At 38.5% G+C, this 21,129-nt stretch overlaps 1 protein-coding gene across 1 annotated transcript in view; it reads left to right on the top strand.

Annotated features, from left to right (window-relative positions):
• Positions 1–21,129, top strand: part of LOC109480378 (anoctamin-4-like) — a 45,213-nt gene that overhangs the window by 21,900 nt on the left and 2,184 nt on the right. The window contains exons 6-23 of the mRNA XM_019782573.1: positions 1,786–1,956; positions 4,861–4,959; positions 6,246–6,367; positions 6,746–6,803; positions 7,003–7,110; positions 7,613–7,734; positions 9,505–9,639; positions 10,128–10,221; positions 11,055–11,115; positions 11,627–11,709; positions 12,340–12,402; positions 14,083–14,157; positions 14,855–15,019; positions 15,772–15,978; positions 16,454–16,551; positions 17,205–17,344; positions 18,142–18,347; positions 18,674–18,793. Coding sequence (XP_019638132.1) covers positions 1,786–1,956; positions 4,861–4,959; positions 6,246–6,367; positions 6,746–6,803; positions 7,003–7,110; positions 7,613–7,734; positions 9,505–9,639; positions 10,128–10,221; positions 11,055–11,115; positions 11,627–11,709; positions 12,340–12,402; positions 14,083–14,157; positions 14,855–15,019; positions 15,772–15,978; positions 16,454–16,551; positions 17,205–17,344; positions 18,142–18,347; positions 18,674–18,793 — 2,127 coding nt within the window. The remainder of the gene's footprint in view (positions 1–1,785; positions 1,957–4,860; positions 4,960–6,245; positions 6,368–6,745; positions 6,804–7,002; positions 7,111–7,612; positions 7,735–9,504; positions 9,640–10,127; positions 10,222–11,054; positions 11,116–11,626; positions 11,710–12,339; positions 12,403–14,082; positions 14,158–14,854; positions 15,020–15,771; positions 15,979–16,453; positions 16,552–17,204; positions 17,345–18,141; positions 18,348–18,673; positions 18,794–21,129) is intronic.

The raw sequence follows: 21,129 nt of genomic DNA, 5'->3' as shown, positions 1-21,129 counted from the left end.
AATAAATAAAAACTATGCAAAATGCAGTTTATATTTTTGTAAATAAACTGCATTCTGCATAGTTGTTTAGGGTACATAGCTTGACTACAGAAAAAACAAACAAAAGTGCAAAACATAGCCTGCCAATATCTCAGTGTGCACATCTTTTACTAAACTCAATGACATATTTTCTGTGTATTTTGCTCTGGCAAACATCAAAATTTATCTAACATTAATATCTATTATCGTAAATTTTCTTCAACTCTTAATGTCAAAGACAAACAGATATGAGTGTCTACAAGACAAGTATAATAGAGCATAATTAATAAAACATAAAAGGAGATAATTCCCCAAGGAATATGTTATCTATTCAGGGTACATCAATCTATATTGTACCCATCCCTGAAATACCTTTCAATGTTCCTTCACACAGCCTAGATACAGGGACATTACATTATTGAGTTGGCAAGGGGTTAACATGACATAGTTTGAAAAATATTAATAAAGCTTCACGTTTTGTTAGTTATTAGTTATCAATAACAAAACCTTGTCAAAATTATCGTCAGAATTATAGCTTCAAGTGTAAGAAATTACGGTATTAACTGTTCAGTAATTCTCAACATAATTTGAATGTGACACCCCTTCCACAATATTGGTAGAGTCCTGTCTAAATTGTTTAGATGTAAGGCTTAGTCGTAGTGCTTATTGCGTGTGTCGAACACGAATGTTTTTCGGACAACACCTGTTTTTTAGAGGGAATGGAAACCTTGTTTAGCGTTACCAACAGAATTTCACCCATCAATGACTTACCACAGAATCATGGAGAAAAGGTATCGTTGTTAGGTTTAAATGATTTGTAAATTACAGATATGTGTTTGTATGTGTACGTACATTGAAGGATACCTTCATGAAAATAATTTCATCAGGTTGATAGATCATAGGATATTTGGATTTTCCTATAAACTATCAACAGTAGTGAGAAGCAGTACTCCAGTCAGAAGCTCTGATGAGGAAGGTGTCTGATAGACATTGAAATGTTAGCAAGATGAGAGGTTCTGGTTGTGTACAAGAAAATTCTAATATCCATGGTACTTTCAATGCGAATTACTGATGACATTGATGATTGAATTAACACAAAATATGGTTAAAAATTAAATTCATAATTCTTGTAGGACCCTGTTTTTGACACGTTTTATGGAAAATCTTCCGGTGTAGATGTTATTCCAGGATTATTTTTAATATAATATAATACAGTATTATGAAGTAACCAGCTTTGTAAGGTACTTAAATGTAGCTTGTCTTCATCAAATATTAAACACTATCTGATCAATAATTGCTGTCACAAGATGAAGGTCTTGCAGTAATTCATGTTAATCAAAGCCATTCAACTCAATTTTAGGGCAACAAAACTGGATTTTTAAACTCAATTTTCTTCTCATTCTTTTAAATTTTAATGTAGTAAGTTGAAGTAATCCTATGCTATAGCATATTGATATCTGTGAGGCAAAATTGTGATGACGCTTACAAAAATCGTTGCTTGTTTTGTATCTTATGCTGGTTCTAGCTATTTATGGGCAGTACCACAAAGAAAAAGAGATGCCTCAAGTAGCTTGTTTTTCAAACACTTAAAGTATGAAATAATGACAAAAATGTGCATGAAATGGCAGTAAATATCAACATCAGACAGATTTTCTCATCCAGAATATTTTTTGCCATCCTGAAATTACACTAGGTTTTAATCGTGTATCATTTGCTTAATCCGTCATCAGTCTATCAGATGTTAATCCCATATTTTCCATTTTTTAGCAAAGCAAGGACTCCCTGTTCTTCCGAGACAACAAGAGGAGGATCGACTACGTCCTGGCGTACGAGAAAAACGACGACTCGAAGAGCGAGGAGAAGAAGCAGCAGAAGCGGGAGTGTTACGAGGAGAACCTGAGATACGAGGGGCTGGAACTGGAGTATGAGGACAGGGAGGTAAGGTCACTTCAAGGTCACAAGCTTACGGTTAAAATAAGACAAATCTTCTTGACATGTTCCTTACAGTCATACAATCATGTCATGCTTTGAATCTAGTTCACACACATCATGTACGTGTAAGCACTATTACCAAGGGCAGTATAGTCGGTACCATATGGTTGGTATAGTCAGTACTAAGGACAGTGTAGTTGATGTCCTTGAGACTACCATATTGAGACTATATTCAGTACTATGGACAGTGTAGTCAGTACCAAGGACAGTGTAGTCAGTACCATATGGACAGGGTAGTATCATATGGACTGTGTAGATAGTACCAAGAACAGTAGTCAGTATCATATGGACTGTGTAGTCAGTACTGTGTAGTCAGTACCAAGGACAGTACAGTCAGTACCAAGGACAGTGTAGTCAGTACCAAGGACAGTACAGTCAGTACCGTATGGACAGTGTAGTCAGTACCAAGGACAGTACAGTCAGTACCAAGGACAGTACAGTCAGTACCAAGGACAGTACAGTCAGTACCGTATGGACAGTGTAGTCAGTACCAAGGACAGTACAGTCAGTACCATATGGACTGTAGTCAGTACCAAGGACAGTAGTCAGTACCAAGGACAGTACAGTCAGTACCATATGGACTGTAGTCAGTACCAAGGACAGTAGTCAGTACCAAGGACAGTACAGTCAGTACCATATGGACTGTGTATTCAGTACCAAGGACAGTACAGTCAGTACCATGGACAGTGTAGTCAGTACCATATGGACAGAGTAGTATCATATGGACGGTGTAGTCAGTACCAAGGGCAGTGTAGTCAGTACAAAGGACATTGTTTTCAGTACCAAGGGCAGTACCATAAAGAGAGTACATTCAGTACCAATGGCAGTGTAGTCAGTACTAAGAACAGTAGTTAGTACTAAGAACAGTGTAGTCAGTACTAAGAACAGTGTAGTCAGTACTAAGAACAGTGTAGTCAGTACCAAGGACAGTGTAGTCAGTACTAAGAACAGTAGTCAGTACTAAGAACAGTGTAGTTAGTACTAAGAACAGCGTAGTCAGTACCAAGGACAGTGTAGCCAGTACCAAGGACAGTGTAGTCACCATATGGACAGAGTAGTATCATATGGACAGTGTAGTCAGTACCAAGGACAGTGTAGTCAATTCCATATAGACAGTGTAGTCAGTACCAAAGACAGTGAGTCAGTACCAAGGACAGTACAGTCAGTACTAAGGACACTATATTCAGTACTAAAGACAGTACAGTCAGTACCATATGGACTGTGAAGTCAGTACCAAGGACAGTACAGTCAGTACCATATGGAATTTAGACTGCTTACACAGAAATGCCATGTTGTTGTTGTTATTGCTGTTTTACCCCTTTGTACATTTATCCTTTTTAAATATTTTGTAACATACCAATACAAGGAATATTTATTATGTACTTGTACACACACACACACATTTATGACAGCTATAATTGTTTGTTGTCCAATGTTGTATTAACCTCCATACATACATACATGTAATATACAAAGACTAACCATCCATGTCTGTAACGCCCCCTTGTGTTTGTGTTTGTTACTGCATTCCCCAGACAGTGGAAGGTTCTAATGTAGAACCACAAGAGGTACCTGTGTCATGTATGGTTGTTTTGCGGTGCTTCACTCAAGCTTGCTTTCCCCCAAACTCTACCTCACTCACCCTTATCCCCACAGGGGGTTGAAGTTAACTCTCTCTCAGACATGTTACACTGTAAAAATTACTGTAACCATAAAAGTTTGTTGAAACTTTTTAGCAAAACAGCGCAATTCGGGCATTGTTTTGCAAGGTAATTGCTTTAAACATATGCGAAAACTGTGCAGTTTTTGTTTAAAGTGAGTTCATTTCCAGTGTAAAAATCGTGTAGAAGTTTGTGTGTGGTTATGTGTTATAGATGGCCACATGAGATTGTAGCTAGTTAGTGCACAATGGTTACATGGCTTTTGCACAAGTTTTAACCGTGTGTTACAATACTTTTACATGGCTTTCAATCATGATTTAAACACAGTTTACATTGACTTATTTGCTTAAGAGATGGACAAGATAAAACCAAGTGTAAAATGCACCAAAAGAAAGTGAATCGAGATCTGTACACAACTGTACATAGTACACATTGTATGAAATTCAACATGGTACAATATGTACTTTTGCTACAGCTACATAGACAAGTCTTGGATAGCTAATTTCAACCCTTCTTTAGTACACACCCTAACACCCTTGTCTGTTCGCAGCTGCTAGAAGATGTGCTGGACTAGCTCAAGCTGCAGTTAGAACCACTTATAGCTGCTTCGCACACAAACCCTCAGGCCATACCAATTTGATTTGTTTGTTCTTAACATTCTAGGCTGTTTTTAATGCAAAATGATGACTTTTAATCATGAGCATTTATGAGCATTTTGGGGTTGATTGAAACTGAATAGTACTTAAATAAAATATGAAATCCATGAACCAGCAAATTAAATTGTTGTGCCTTCACTCTAGTTACAAGTTGTACTGTGATGATGTTCTAAGAACAATTACTTTGTAGTAATGTTCTTTTTGAATGTATTGCTCACACTTTATCTCACATGACATTGTACTCTTAATTCTTTTGCACAAGCTTAATTTGATGTTAATATAAAACACAGCACTCTTGCTTGTTAGTTGTAGAATTTCTGTAGTACATGTATGCTTTGAATGCTTTGTATCTTCTTTGAAATAACCAAGCTCTTTCCCTCTTTTCTGCTAATGCTACATATAGCTAAATTTGAACAATCTTTGTTTACACTGTTAAGGAAAATCAGTTATTTTTTGTTCCTGTTAATAGGACACAACTGATGCTACAGTTTTTGATGAGTCCATAACCTGTCCTTGTTTTCAATATCCCCCAGCTGTCACAAGATGGGAAGACCTTCTATGTGAAAGTCCATGCACCGTTTGACGTGCTGTGCAAGTATGCTGAACTTCTCTGCATCAAGATGCCCATTGCTGTAAGTGTTAATTCTGGACAATTTTACCAGTGTAAATCATTCTTTATTCAGTGAACAAGAAATACACAAGAACTCCAGGTCATGCCAGCCAGTAATGACCGAGCATGCAACATTAACAATGACAACGACTATGACATACACAGATGACATTTAAATTGATCAAACTTAGTGACAAGAGGTTTAAAATCTGGGATTAACTATATATTAATTGAACATTATTTAAAAAATAACTTGGACTGTCCGTCACTATTAGCAGTTTAACCAATAAGAGTGAAGCAATTAGCAGTTCAGCCAATGAGAGACTGGCAATAACTATTCAACCAATCAGAAAGTGACTGCATGTCCATCAAATATCTACATTTAGACGGAGGTTGGCAGGCCTTTAATTTGGGTTCAGTCTGTTGTTGTTACTGTATGTCATCAGCACATTTTAATGCTATGTGTAATAGACTAAGTATAGTTTACAAGCACGTTAGCAGAACGTACTGTGCCTGGGCAAAACTCCAATTTTTCACGGTTATCGTTGGAGTTTTGGTCAACGTTGCATTACAATTTTGCCTGTTGCAGACGACATAACATTTGGAAACTACAGACGGAGTGTTGATCTTATATGCGCGAATACAACCTTATATGGGACGTTCTGCCGAAGTGCTATGCACAATATATTACGGATTTCGCGCAGGTGCAGTACGTTCTGCCGACGTGCTATCAAATATCTACATTTTGATGGAGGTTGGCAGGCCATTGGGATCAGTCCGTTGTTGTTACTGTATCATGTATGTCATCAGCACAGTGTTTTTTTGCTATGTGTAATAGTATAGTTTACAGGTGCTGGGTTAAATTTGGAATTTTCAAACAATTATCTTTGATATTGTTTCTAGGGTTATACATTCATTCATTTTAAGATGATTATCTTTGATATTGTTTCTAGGGTACCATTATACATTTATTTTAAGATGTGACTCTAATTTTGTAGAGTAATTTGGTAGAGTGCTCGCTTTGTAACCGGGAGGTTGTGAGTTCAAACCCCGGCCGGGTCATACCAAAGACTTTAAAAATGGTACACACTTCTTTCACTGCTTAGCACTCAGCACATATGAGAAAGAGTGTGGGAAGGTCAAACACACAGCACTACCAGCAGACTAGCCCCCTGCTGTAGTGCATTGCACAACTGTGTGTCGCCCAAGGGCTACGAAATGGAGATGGGCACCACCCTACACTTGGGCTAGAGCACGGGAGACCTTCTTCTTCTTCTCTAATTTTCCTTGTGATATTTGTGTGTTCAGTATAACGACCTGGAAGATGAAGATGATGGGAGACAGTGCCCAAACCCCATGAGACTGGAGATAGAGGACGATGATGACAGGGATGTCTTCACTGCTCCCTTCATGCGCAACCGCATGAAAAAGTAAGGTGGTGCTTTTAAACTGTAAACTTAGACTCAAAGTGATCATGCACTGATCATGATAAAATCAATGAACTTATCTACTTTTTTGTTGCTCAAACCATTTGGGCAAGAACATTATGATAAATATACAACTCTGCATCTTTTTCTGAAACTGAAATAGCTTAATCTTTACTTGTTAGTTTACTGTATTAGTATGTTATATTGTGTATGTTTAATCTTTGTATTGTTTGGTGCCCTAAATCAGCTATGCTGCCTGGGTGGCCAGTGTATTGTATTGTTACAATCTTATTAAATAAATAAATATTTTTCTGTTCAATTATGTATCCACGAGGTAGAATTTTGATTTTTTTTAAACAAACTTTTATCATTATCTTTCAGGTTCATGATTCCTCCAAATAAAGAAGACTTTTTCCACCATGCAGTCCGCAGCAGAATTGTAAGTACAGTATTCTATATCTGATTCAACCCTTTTTATTTAAATAGACCCTTTTCAATACTTTCTTCCAAAAATCTGCTAACCAAAAAATTAGATTGGTATGGTCTCCTACCATTGGCGTGGTATCATACCTCAGTTTTGTGCTACTTAAAATCTTGTGTAAGTTACGCTCACGTAAATTCTATTTCCCCATGCTCAGGTGTACACCATCTTGGAGCGCTGTCGCTACGAGGACGACAAGAGGAAAATCGGCATCAAGAAGATGCTGAACAACGGGTCTTACCTCGCGGCCTACCCTCTTCACGATGTAGGTTTCTTAAAGAGACAGTCTTGTCATATTTACGTTAAACTTTAGTGTAACTCAATTGGCTTGGACTTACATTTGTACATTTTTGTATACCCTGTTGTGACAAATAGAAATCACAAAACATACACATTTATTCTAAAATGGATCCAGTTTGCTTGGATAACTGTTTTTCTTGAGTAAAAGCCATACAATCGTGTACTTAGCCACACAGAATGCAGAGTATTAAGTGAATGCAGTTTTTGCATTTTGAAGCTTTGTGAATTTTTGACTCAGTCTCAAATTTTGGTGGTTGACTACATTGTCAGCTTAATTTAATGGAAATCTCTTTCCATGTCTTAAAAATGAATGATGATTTTTTTTAATCTGTCATTTAGACAACAGATTGGACAAAATTTTGTGTCATGAGCAGCAACATTCTGTCAAATGATGGAAATAGTTCAAATACAGATGCTGGCTAAAACACTGCATTACATGTTCCTGAATATGGTGTGTACATATCTAGGGACCGTACAAGAGCGAACACTCCAAACTCACCCACGGGTACAAGAATGATCGACATCTCCTGTTTGAGGAGTGGGCACGCCTCGGGAAGTGGTACAAGTACCAACCACTGGACAAGATCAGGTCAGGACCAGGACATGCCTACACTAGAATTCGATAAACGCTATGCAACATTCTTTGTATTGTAGGACATAGACAAAAAAAAGAATGTAGTAGCTGTATTGAATACTTCAATTATTCTTTCCATAAAGCAGTTATATCAGAAATGTTGTGTTCAAATATATGCTAAATAGAACGAAAAATTTTCTTTTTATATTTCAGGCAAGATAGAATTGTTTTCAAACAATGCTAGACTAGTTTTATCGCTTTTTGGGCCAAGAAAAATATTAATTCACTGTATTTCTGATATCTACCTGCACTAAACAGGTGCATGTACTGGGTTTGTATTAGGTGAATGTGGATTTTCATTTTGTGTATTGACTGGTACCTCCTTCATTTTGACTGAAGTGTAAAAGAAATGTTGGCAATAGTTTCTGAACAATTTGTGTATGATCCATAGTTGCTACATTCTGAGTGGTGCAGGTACAAATGTAGAATTTGGTGGAAGTATGCAGAAGAAAAGTATTATGAGCCCTCACCATTGATCTAAATTAAGAGTGCTAAAATAAGTGTAAGCCCAACATAACAGCGTTTTACACACATTTCTCAGAGATTATTTTGGGAGCCAGATAGGTATCTACTTCGTCTGGTTGGGCCACTATACCACCATGCTGTGGCTACCGTCATTCTTCGGGATGTTGGTTATCTTTTACGGGCTGGGAACGCTCGTAAATGAAGGAGTCAGGTACAAAGAACAATGTGGGTGGGTGGTGGTCACAACGGTGGAAGGACATACATGTACATTACACAACTAACCTTTATTGTCAGTTCAACTTCACACCAATTGTATCACCTGGTCCATTGTTTTTTTTCTGTATGGAAATTTTCAAAAGCATGCCAGTACATGTATAATTACATGTATGTTAGAAAAGTTTGAGGGAAGAAAATCTAGAGGAAGCCAAGTGTAAAATTGGTCTGAAGTGACAGGTGTTGCATTTACATGTAACATTGGATTGTTCTCTTTGCAACGTACAAAGCATTTTTCTTCATAGTAAGTTTTTCTTTTCAAACGATTTTCAAACTGTTTTTCCAAAATTTGCTAGTCTAGAGCTCAGTTTTCAATCTATTTCATTTCTAAGCAAAAATTTACCAAAATTGTTGCAAAGAGAGTTTTCCTGGATCAATTAGTTATTAAGAGCGATGCCCTACTAGCCGACTGATTCAACCAGCCAAACCTTTAATAAGATATGGTGATGGGTTTACTAACACGCAAATATTTTCTCTTGCCCTGTTTCTTTGTTCTTTCCCCTCATTTCTCAATTTCAATACCCAAAATTCCTTGCTCATCAACTTCACCACCAAATTTCCTCCCATAATTCCATACTCCATCTCATATTACCCATCCTGCTCCATTTTTCTATCAATTCTATCCCACCATGCATTTCCGTGCTCATCGTCACCACCATTGCTATCCCATAATTCTTTCCGTCAATGATATCCCATCACCCTTTCCTGACTCCATCTTCACTCTTGACTGCCATTGCTATCCCATCATCCTTTTGGTCAATGCTATCCCATCATGCTGTCCTGTCTTCAACTTAACCGCTATTGCTATCCCATCATCCTTTCTGCCTATGCTATCCCCTCTTCCTTTCTATCAATGGCATCCCATAATGCTTTTCTGTCTCCATCTTTACTATCAATGCTATCCCATCATGCTTTCCTGTCTCCATCTTCACCACATCTCTATCCCATCATCCCTTGCTGGCTGCATGTTGGTGGCGGTCCATGTAGACAATACTTTGGTGAGAAGATCGGTCTGTACTTCGCGTGGCTCGGGTTCTACACCAACACGCTCATTGCTCCCGCTATCGTGGGCTTCATCTGTATCCTGTACGGAGCAATCTCATTGGGAGAGGATGTTACCAGGTAATACTAACAACGGCATAAATATATCTAATAAGTATGTACATGTATATCTATATTATATTGTATATGTGTCCAATGGATGTATATGACTTTTGTACAATTTACATGTAGCAATATTGTGAAAAGAATTGTAAATCATTTTCATAATATTTCTATATCAAGAATTTGGCCAATCAATTGGAGAATGTTAAAAGAAATTGTTAAAAACAATTTTGTGACGTGTTTGTTATGTAGTATTACGACGTATAATAAACAAAGTATTGTCAATGTTCTAAATCAAATGATCTTAATCAAATATAGACAATTTTTTGACAGAAATTATTAAGAAAATGACACAATGTTAACATAAGTAATTCAAATGTTAAAAACTTCTACGATGGTTTTCATTGAGTGCACAATGTACATACATGTGTATGATTTAGTCCGTAGCTTCAAATCCTTTTCTAATCTAAGTCATGTCTTTTTTTATCTTGCCCTTTCCTCTTAAGCCAAGAGATCTGTGGGTCTAACATCACCATGTGTCCACTGTGTGACCAGAGGTGCAGGTACTGGTCATTAGCCAACCAGTGTAGATACTCACAGGTAACGTTATAGCTGCAACGGACCTATAATACCATTATTATGTCACAGTTTGTTAACCTGTTCTAAAGAACATTCTAGAACGGTCAGTTAAAGAATAAAGATCATTTGAAAGTTTTCAAAGTAAGGTATGTCTGATTTTTGCTGCGTGTTGTTGTGTTGACACAGCATTACATGCCGCATGGGTGATTTAGTTGTGACATTAGACGAAAGTAGTACTGTATTAAAAGCCTTATATTAGGCTAACGTTACACAAACACACACCGCGCTACGCACCCCTGTACAATATAAACGTTGATTGACCGGCATTCATTGCAGTAAACAAACTGTGACGTAATAATGGTATAGGTCCATTTTCTTCATCATTTGTGAAGCATAGTTTAAAATAGCTGCATTTACAATGTCATATACCTTTTTTACAAATCCCATTGCATGCTGGGAGAAGCAGGGCAGTATGGGTAGCAGACTGCTGGCAAACAATATAATAAAATCACATTTCAGCATATGCTGTGCTTTTGCTGTCTATGTGGTTGTTAATATGATAGTTAATATATCATTTTTTACTCAAGTCATGTCAAGTTTATTGCGCAACAATTGCATTTGATACAATGTATGGCAAATAACACTTAATAACTTTAAACTATTTCTACTAGTGTACTAACTTCAATACATATATACTATATATGTTACTAATATAGGCACGTGCATATGATCCAAGAAGATAATCCAATGACAAAAGTTATAGTCCAAATTTTCGATTTTATGTCATGTTTTTTATTTATTAATATGTTAAAATGATAATTATACAAGTTGATAATATCTCTTGTTAACCCTAGGCTTCGCACGTGATAGACAATCCTGCAACTGTGTTCTTTGCGATCTTCATGGCTTTGTGGGGTAGGCAGACTTCTTTCTAGTTTCTCTTAGAAAATGCTGTGTATATAGTGCTTGAACTGCAAGTGTACAATCTACATTGTACAATGTATTGTTGTCACGGTCTTCCTTATTAAAGACATGAAAACTAAATACAAATTAATGTATTATGTACACTACATGTAAGTCATAATATTTACTTTGTTGATACATTTTTGTCAAGATATTACAAAATATAGTATTTTAATGATAATTTTGCCTTGTGAAAGCACACAGAGTTTGTAGAGTTTTGTAGAGTAACATAGTTAGGAAATGTATGCAAATAATGAAGCCTTTAAACACTAACTCTCATATGTGTACATTTGTACATGTAAATTTAGTATTTTCATATTTTCCTATTGAAAATTCCACAGTTGATTAAATTAGTATTTGAGCTATTAAAAGATTGCTCAACACTTAAGAGCTCAAATATTTTTCATCTTCATAATATTATCATAATCTTGGTACTACTATAATTAACATTTACTTCCTCTAGCTACCATGTTCCTGGAGTTCTGGAAGAGAAAACAGGCTGTTATCTCCTATGACTGGGACCTGGTGGGCTTTGAGGATGAAGAGGTTTGTAAAATAATTTAGACTTACAGGCAAAAACTCTGTTTTTCAATCAAGGGGGCAAGTCTTTTTTCCTAAAAGAAGCGACAATCTATGTGACACGTGTACATGTAAAGATGATGTCCACAAAATCAAAAACTTGTGTAGCATACATGTACAATGTAGTTGGTTGACAATTGCATTTACATGGGTCCTTGATGGCTGCCATGTATTTCTTACATCGTTTTTACATAATTTGAAAAAAAAAATGCCATTGAGATTTTTTTTCAAATGATGAAAAAACGATGTAAGAAATACATGGCAGCAATCAAGGACCCATTGGGGGTTAACCCAATTCTGCAGAACTCTTAACTAGAGCCAGAACTCTGCAGAGTTTCGGGGAACTAGAGCCAGAATTCCGGTTAATAATTCTGCAGAAGTGGGTTAATCCCCAAGGGGTCCTCAATTGCCACTACATATACATGTTTCTAACATCATTTTTACCTATAGTTTACAATATTAGCCCATCTAGATGTTAGGTTGCTGAGATATGGGAATTAGTCCGGAGTTAAAGTGGAGGCTGTTTTCCTAGAGAGATGACCTTTAACCTTGGTTACCATGGTTACATGATGCTAACTTCTGTCCTCCATTTTCCAGGAGAGACCCAGGCCGGAGTTTGAGTCCAAGGTGTCCACTCACAGAATCAACCCTGTCAACAAGGTCAGAAATCATATTATATAAATAATTCCTAAAAATATTCCTATCGTCAATTTTTAAACCTATGCCAGTTTCATCAATGAAGGTTAGACATCCAGGTAATGCGATACACAAGGAATTTGTTACTCAAGCTACTTTCAAAATCTACCTAGTTGCTTGAGTAACAATTTCCTTGTGTATCAATGGCAATTACCAAAATATGCTTTTCATATTAAAATTGTCTTCAGTGATGAACATTTTGTTAATTTTGAATGTAAGATAAATTTACGTACAAAAGTCAGTTATAATACATGTAAGTTGGTCACTAGGGGTAAAATTTTTTGCTGGCACCTCAGGGGCGGAGCCATCGGCTCTTCATTCATTAGACCAATCCCATAGCCCTTCCACCTCAATCAAAATATAGAAAATGTAATATCCAGACATTAAAATGTAAATATTTGTTCTGAACATTCAGCCACTCTCTTCTTGGTTGTACCACTGTATTGCCATGCTATCATTGGCTGAGCTGCTAATTATGACTGACAGTCAGTATCAGTCTACTGCCAGTCAAGTTATATTATGTTGATGGTGACTCAGATGTACAGGAATAATGTGTATAAGCTACTTTTACCACCACTCCTATGATAGGTCCTTATCATGACTCCACAAGGACTTGCCAATCCTAACTTCGAGGTCCCAAAGCCTTACGTAGGTTCAACATCACGGACTGGTTCAATCAGAGATACATTGTGTTCCCCAGTTTGTTCCACTGTTCAATTTTCGTTGATCTCATCATTTCTTACTCCCTGTGTTTGTTCCAAAAGAGAGTAATACATGCTCTCCCATTAGTTGTTTTACTCACAATTTCATGGTTCATTAGAATGTGGTAAATTGTGATTAACATGACAGTTTTAGGGTTAAACTGTTAGCGGATGTTGTAACGACTAGTAAGAGTAAGTTAGAGGTTTGTTCAAGTTTTCAGTTTTTAGTTCATTAATGTTGTTGTTGAATCATTTTCTCTATTAATAATGATGATGATGAGGTCTTGACGAGGCTCCGGACTTCAGTTAGACCAAAAATCGTCAACGTGGCGACATGTAAACCCTTGGTAAATTTTAAATAAATGAAATGAAAGAAGTAGGGTTAGTCTGGGGATCGCTAACAAGTCCAATTTTCTCTCTTACTAACCTAATTAGTTACTTGTTTTGTCTTGGTTTGATAAATTCAGATCTCCATTAGTGAATACAATTGCTTGTTTTCTCTTAGACTATTGGTTTGGTAATTTTTTTGTATTATTGATTATTGACTAAGTTAGTATTTATGTATTCTTCAAAAAACTTGTGTTGTTGTGTCGTCCTTTTTGTTGTGTGTTATCCGCTGAAATTTGGTTGTTTTTGAAGTTTTAGAGGAATTTACCCATGACGCTGAATAACTTTACCCACTGTACAGTCCTTTGAAGGTTGCAGTTATTACATTTATTTACTTTTGTGGTGGTTTTATGTCGCAGTAGAATGGAAAAGGAGGTTTTTCAATTTTCAGTTGAAACAAAAAATCTAGTGCTGTGTATGTACAAGTTGGAAATGCATATTCACGGTGTCAAAATTTGTGGCAGTGAAGAAAATCACGAGAATAAAACCACCGCAAAGTTAGAAGATGGAATATATAATTAATATCAGGCATTAATTTTTTTTTTCTCTGTTTCAGTTGGAAGAGGCTTTCCTGCCGTTCTACAACAAAGTACCCAGACTGATCTGGGCTGGGCTGGTGGTGGTCTTCATGGTGAGGGAGTCAAGGAATTACTTCACACTCAAATGAACAAATAGCATTTTATTAAAATTGCAACAGTGCAATACACACGGAACAGAGGCAGCTGTTGCCGGTGTTTTGTCCCTCACATAGAAACAAATACTGGACAGACAATACTCATTTTCTAGTGGGGAAAGTCGTGTCAAGTGCCTTTCCCAAGGGACTCAAACCTGGGACCTATTGATTCCGAGTCACGCACACTGCCATTGCGCCACACGACCCCACTGCTTTATTGTACAATGCCATGTACATGCCATTGTTTTGTACTTCCAGCAATTCTTTGTGGCGTGCTTTGGTATACTGATCTGTACTATTTCTAGCAGTCGACTATAACCGGTTATTTGTTTAGATGGAATTGCCATACACTGGTGTAAACAAATATTAAAGGTCCACTATGTAGTCATTAATGCTGGGACAGAAGTATTGTTTAGGGCGGCACTGTTTTAAGGAATGTTTGTAGGTTTTGGTTCTAGACATTGTGTTGGAGTATTGGAGGAATTTAGTGGTGTAAAATCTGATGACATTATATCATACAATCCTTTCCACAGTTCCATAGATACATTCACAAAAACTGCCTGGACCTCCAAAAATGTGTGAAATCTTTGATTTCTTTTTTTTATGACTTATAAGCCAAATTTGTTGATTGTTTTATTCTTAAAACTCCCCCCAGGTCTCGCTGGTTCTGGCGGCCGTGTTTGCGGTGATCGTGTACCGTATCGTGATCGTCGTGGTGTTCTACAGGTCCGACCTGGGGCTCATCTCGGAACGCGCAAAACTCGCCACCTCCGCCACCGCTGCCCTGCTCAACTTGATCGCCATCATGATTCTCAACAAGGTAAGGAAAAGGTTTTGTGGACTGGCAGTGTGTTAAGAGTCTTGATCAGAATACATTTCTACTGCCAAATTCTTAAAGCCAGAAAATTCATGTGCAAGCTTGCCCATTTTTACAATCACTTAACTGCATGTACTTTGTAATGTCTTCTCCATAGGCCATGCATAGGCCGGATAATAGAATATGCTTAATACAGGGGGCATTAGCGAGACATTGCCATCATGACAACTGTTTAATGGGGTTTATGCATTGACGTTTTTTTTTTCCTTTATTTCACCGGTAAACTCCCTTTAGACATAACACTGTAATTTTTCAACCACTCATACTGGGAAGGACCCCTACTCCTTTCGATAAGTGCAGTGGGCTCGAGATGCGGCACTCCTCAAACACAGGACATCTTGGTTTACATCCCATACGAGAAGATCAGTTTTTAATACATTTTTGTCAGCCTAGTTGTATTGATACAAAAGGCAAAAAAAAAAACTTAAGGTACTCTCAACAACATGAGTGTCCATTTCCGATATTTTGCAATTGACAGTTTATTGTTATGTTTACTTAATACATAAAAAATTATATAATTTGCTCACTCTGCCACTACTTTGTAGGATGACAGCATGATGGCAGACTTGTGTCCTTTTTTTCACATGCAGGTGTCATCCGATCTAGTCAGCATGGCTTAAAGTCATCAAAACTAATGTAATTTCAAGCTGTGGAGAAACTTGAATTATTATAAGTCAACGTTTGTCGTGTTACAGATCTACGAACGAGTCTGTTACTGGCTGACGGACATGGAGCTGCCGCGTACACAGACGGAATACGAGGACAGTTTCACCTTCAAGATGTTCCTGTTCCAGTCGGTCAACTACTACGCTTCTATCTTCTACATAGCTTTCTTCAAGGGGAGTTTTGTAGGAAGGCCAGGAGACTACAACTACTTTTTGAACGAGTACAGACCCGACGAAGTAAGATAGCATAATTTTAAGAATATTTGCTAAGTTTGCGGGTTTTTCTTGTTACAGTTGTCTTTTCTACACATTCTGTACTAAGTCTATTGTTTCAACTATAAACTCAAAGGTACCGTGTGAAGTTTGTGTGCTACAAAATTTAAGACTTTACAGTATGTTGATAAAGTTTTATAATCTTTAATGCCATGAAAGTTATATTTTAAATTTTAGCAGAAGGAATTAAGCAAAATAACAAAGAGGGCAAAGTTATTAATTCTTCAGACTTTGAACTGTTGGTCTAAGCAAATTTCAGATTTGAACTCATCACAAGACTAGCCATAGGATTTTTCATGTCTCAGACTATGAGTAACTTCATTAATACAATAAAATGCCCAGTGTTTGGTGCAGCTCATATGATATTTTCACTAGGTGGCACTGTTGAGTAGACTACTATGAAATGCTAAGTTAACCTTTACCCATTTTTCCTTGCCAGTGTGATGTTGGAGGCTGCCTGATCGACTTGTGCCTCCAGCTGGCCATCATCATGGTGGGCAAACAGGCCTACAACAACTTCATGGAGCTCATCTTCCCGTGAGTACAAGTTTTCATCTCCAAAACATTTGCCAGCAAGTCCAGAATGGTTCCCTCAATACTTTCGAAAACTAAGTGTAGTTGTCAGTCACATAACACAAAGAAGTATCCATTAAGCAAGTAGCACTGATGGATGTCATATCTCTTGTCCAAAACACAATTGTACACATGAAAATGGCCTTACATGAAAATGGCCCTACGTGTATATGTATATTGAAGCAGATGCCTTTATTCAAATTTTTATTGTAAAGACGTTTTACTTTCCAGAAGCATTGTTCCCAAAAATTTATAATGTACAAGATCTCAAAATGCAAAGTGTTACTAAGAATGTTGACTATGCTTTCATCAGAGATATTAAATTTGGTGTCATAGATTTCGCATCACTAGTCTTCCTGGTATGGAAGTACATGTATTGTTTTGGGTGGCTGTTTTTATGGCTTTGTATGTCTGTCTTAATTTGGGTGATCAGGAAGTCACCCACACAACTGGAGCAAGTGGTGTAGTACCCAGATAGATTGCATCATACAATTCCTTCCTTCAGTTCTCAAACTACTTCCCAGAAGTTGGACATTTCAAATTTCTTGTATTTGTGCTGTTTCCTACAATGTCACTGGCCTGAATAATTGAGAGCTGAGACATAATTATGATTACAGGAAGCTGAAGAACTGGTGGTCACGGCGCGGTAACATTGACCAGGACGACGTGCCCGAGCAGGCGTACACACGCTGGGAACAAGACTGCGATCTCGTTCCCGTGCCTGTCATGGCACTGTTCCCGGAGTACCTGGAAATGGGTGAGACACATCAAACTTGAATGTATATTATGAGCACGTCGGCAGAACGCACTGCACCTGCGCGAAATCCGTAATGTACTGTACATAGCACTTTGACAGAACGTCTCATATAAGGTTGTATTCGCGCATATAAGGTTAACATCCCGTCTGTAGTTTCCAAATGTTATGTCGGAAAATATATCCTTTGCAACAGGCAAAATTCTAATGCAACGTTGACCTAGAATCCATCGAAAATCGTGAAAAATCAGGGTCCTGCGCAGGTGCAGTACGTTCTGCCGACGTGCTTATATTATGTACCTTCATGTATGGAGGCATTGTTTAAGTTAGTAATACTTTACTGAGAACACCCATCAATCCAAAGTACATGTACAAGAAAGGATTTAAAACTGTTCTGTAAGCGTAGGAGCTTTCAGACGGCATCCACCATCTTTCTAAAGTTAATAAAGAGGGCAGAAAAAAAAGCAAATTTCCCTGCCAGCGTAAATTCCATGAAGTTAGAACAAGTTGCAACACTCCCTTGTTCCCCCTGCTGTAAAATCAAACCATTGCAAATTCAAAAAAATAAATGACTTTACAGTTCCTTGAGGCATAGACATGAAAAAAAATGAAGTAAAAGTTTTGACTTAAGTGGGGTACTTTCTGTAAGGCTTATTTATAGATACATGTATTACTTTTACTTTATGTATTAGAGTTTAGGGAGTCTCTATGTTTATGTTTATGTCAAAGTTTGCGTGAAAATGAATAAATAAAAAAAAGTTTTGACTTCAGCCCTGTTCTGTTGATTCCTTCCTCCCCAGTTATCCAGTTTGGGTTCGTGACGCTGTTTGTCGCTGCGTTCCCGCTGGCGCCATTTTTCGCTCTGATCAACAACATCCTGGAGATCCGACTGGATGCGTACAAGTTCGTCACACAGTACCGACGACCAATGGCTGCTCGCGCTCAGGACATCGGAGTCTGGTACAACATCCTCGAGGTCCTCGCTAAAGTTGCTGTGGTGTCCAATGTAAGGATTTGATTTCTTTATTTATTTCATCTTATAAACACCTGTGTAGCCTTTACAACAGTAAGATTGTTGATTTCCAAAAGGGCCCAGGAATCTGTGTCCATAATATCACCAGGGTCCATAATATCGCCACTTTGAGAAATAGTGTGCTTAAAGATATTTTTACTGCAACATACCCTAGGTATGTACATTTGATGTGTGAAGGAGTGCATACCAAAAGTATGTCGCAGTAAAAATATCTTTAAGCACACTGTTTTTCAAGGTGGCTTTATTATGGACCCTGGTGATATGGACACAGATGTTAATTATTCTTGACCTCTCTGCAGGCTTTTGTGATTGGCTACACATCTAACTTCATCCCACGGCTGGTGTACCTGTACGGGTACAGCCCGGAGCCGGGCGTGTCCATGAGCGGGTACGTGGAGGACTCGCTCTCCTACTTCAACGTCAGCGACTTCCAGACCCTCAGCATCCCTAACGACCCACTGGGGCCAGATGGGAACAACGTCACCATCTGCAGGTAAAGACGTTTTCTTAGGTTTCTTTTAAGTTGACTGAACGTTTGTAAAACCAGTGCATGGCTGAGTGGGTTAGAGTGTTCGCCTTGCAGTCGGTAGGTCATGAGTTCAATCTCCAGCTTAGTCATACCAAAGGCTTTAAAAATGGTACATACTGCTTTCTCTGCTTAGCATTTGGGAGAAAGTGTGGTAGTTAAAGGGGAAGTCCAATACTTTCAGTTTTGGGGCCTTTCTACCCAAAATCCTATTTGTAAATGGTGATTTATTGGTTTCTGCCAACCCCGCACATATTTGCCGTGATATCTGACATGCTCGATGTTCCCTGGCTAGCGCCAGATTGTCCGCTAGGCGGCGCTGCGACTGGATCTGTGACGTAAAAGGTTTCATTGGAACAGATTTGGAGCGCGCGCCATTTCAGTCTGTCTGCCAGTACATAGCTCGCTGCAAGTATGCCGCGTTGTGCAAGTTGTGGCTGTTGGTATGGCCCTGCGTCAAAGGAGCGCGGCGTAAGCTTCCACAAGTTTCCAAAAGACCACGATAGGCTACACAGGTGGTTGGTCAGCATGAGGAACAATCTTGTAAATAAACTGACGCCAGAGAAAATCAAGGAGTTAGTACACAAGAAGAGCGTCCACTGGCGGGTGTGTTCAGACCATTTCGAGCCTGGATGCTCGTGGAACTCTAGTTGTCATTGAATTCTGTTGAAATTTTCAGTCTATATGGCAGAAGTACGCATGTAGCTAGCTGTTTTCTTTATTTAAAACAAATAGCACCTCAGATTTCAAAGCCTTACAATTCCAGATGGAACCAAAAATGTGACGACCACTGTACTAGCTGTGAACACAATTATTATGGGAAAATGTAAATCCGACTAACACATGTGTCTAAGATTAGAACGCATACAGAAATGTACTGTAATTAGCAGACAAAAAGGTGTTGTTTTGACAAGTTGTTATAAACCACAAAACAGGAAAGGTAGTATTCTGCCACCTCAATTCCTTTCTGTTGGGCGTATGGGCGGTCGATATAAGTAAATCCGTCAAAGGGTTGAGTGAATTGCAACGTAAACAAACCGCGGTACTGACATGTTAGAGACCGGCTCCTGCACGCCCTGCCGGATCAGATCCCACCGAAAAATCAGCAAAGTTCGGAGGTTTGCCGGGTGCAGAATCACATCGAAGTCAGGGTGGTTTCTAATGCATGGGTGGTCTGTACCGACCTTCTTTTCAGTGTCTGTCAGCTCTGGCAGGTCGTGACAACAAACACTCTCCCGTACAGAGGGCATTTCCAGGCAGTTTCTATTGTCTTCGTTTCCACAGCGGCACCAGTCCCGGTTCCCCAACCTCCAACGCTCTGTCTCCACATCACCGCCATCCCAAACGTTGTCATCGCCTGGATCGGGCTCAGAGTCGCCACTACTGTCAGTTTGTGGTTCAAATCGGAAGGGTTGCACGCCCGCCATTGTTGTTTACGCTAGTATAGCAGAATGAAACCTTTTACGTCACAGATTCAGTCGCAGCGCCGCCTAGCGGACAATCTGGCGCTAGCCGCGAAACATCGCTCGGGTCAGATATCACGGCAAATATGTGCGGGGTTGGCAGAAACCAATAAATCACCATTTACAAATAGGATTTTGGGTAGAAAGGCCCCAAAACTGAAAGTATTGGACTTCCCCTTTAAACATACACCACTATCAGTGGGCTAGCCCCCTGCTGTAGTGATTGTACAGCTGCTGTATATCCCAAGGGCTATTGAACTGGAGATGGGCACTGCCCCATTGCATGCACTACCTGATGCAGGAAGGACTAATTTAAGTAAAAATAATATTTATTTATTGTTTCTTTTGCATGGCCAGTAAACTGCCTTTTTACTGGCCAATAAGTACAAGCTGTATAAGACCAGACTGTACGGTCTGAACCACTCACACTGGGATGGATCCCTATTCTTTTTGATAGGCATGGTAGGTTCTTTAAAGTACTTGAGGTGTGGTTCTTCTTAAACTCAGGACCTTCAGCTTTATGAATCATAAACCAAAGCTTAATTTTCACCTGAGTCGAGTGAGGAAATGGATGTATACATGTAAAGTGCCTTAGTTTTCCAAGGGCACAACCTAGGGCCTGCTAGGGATTCCAACCCAAGTCGACAAACCAAACTACAGTTTCAAACTAATTGTAGATTCTATTAAAACCATAGTGACTAGTCTTGGTTATAGAGATGACTTCCTTGTCCTTGCCTACAGTGAAATTTCTGATTTTGTCCCCCCC

This window comes from Branchiostoma belcheri, unplaced genomic scaffold (genome assembly GCF_001625305.1).
Source record: "Branchiostoma belcheri isolate BF01 breed outbred unplaced genomic scaffold, Haploidv18h27 scaffold50, whole genome shotgun sequence".
Taxonomy (NCBI): Eukaryota; Metazoa; Chordata; class Leptocardii; order Amphioxiformes; family Branchiostomatidae; genus Branchiostoma; species Branchiostoma belcheri.
Note: the sequence above shows the minus strand (reverse complement) of the source record. Positions and strands in the feature narration are given on the sequence as shown.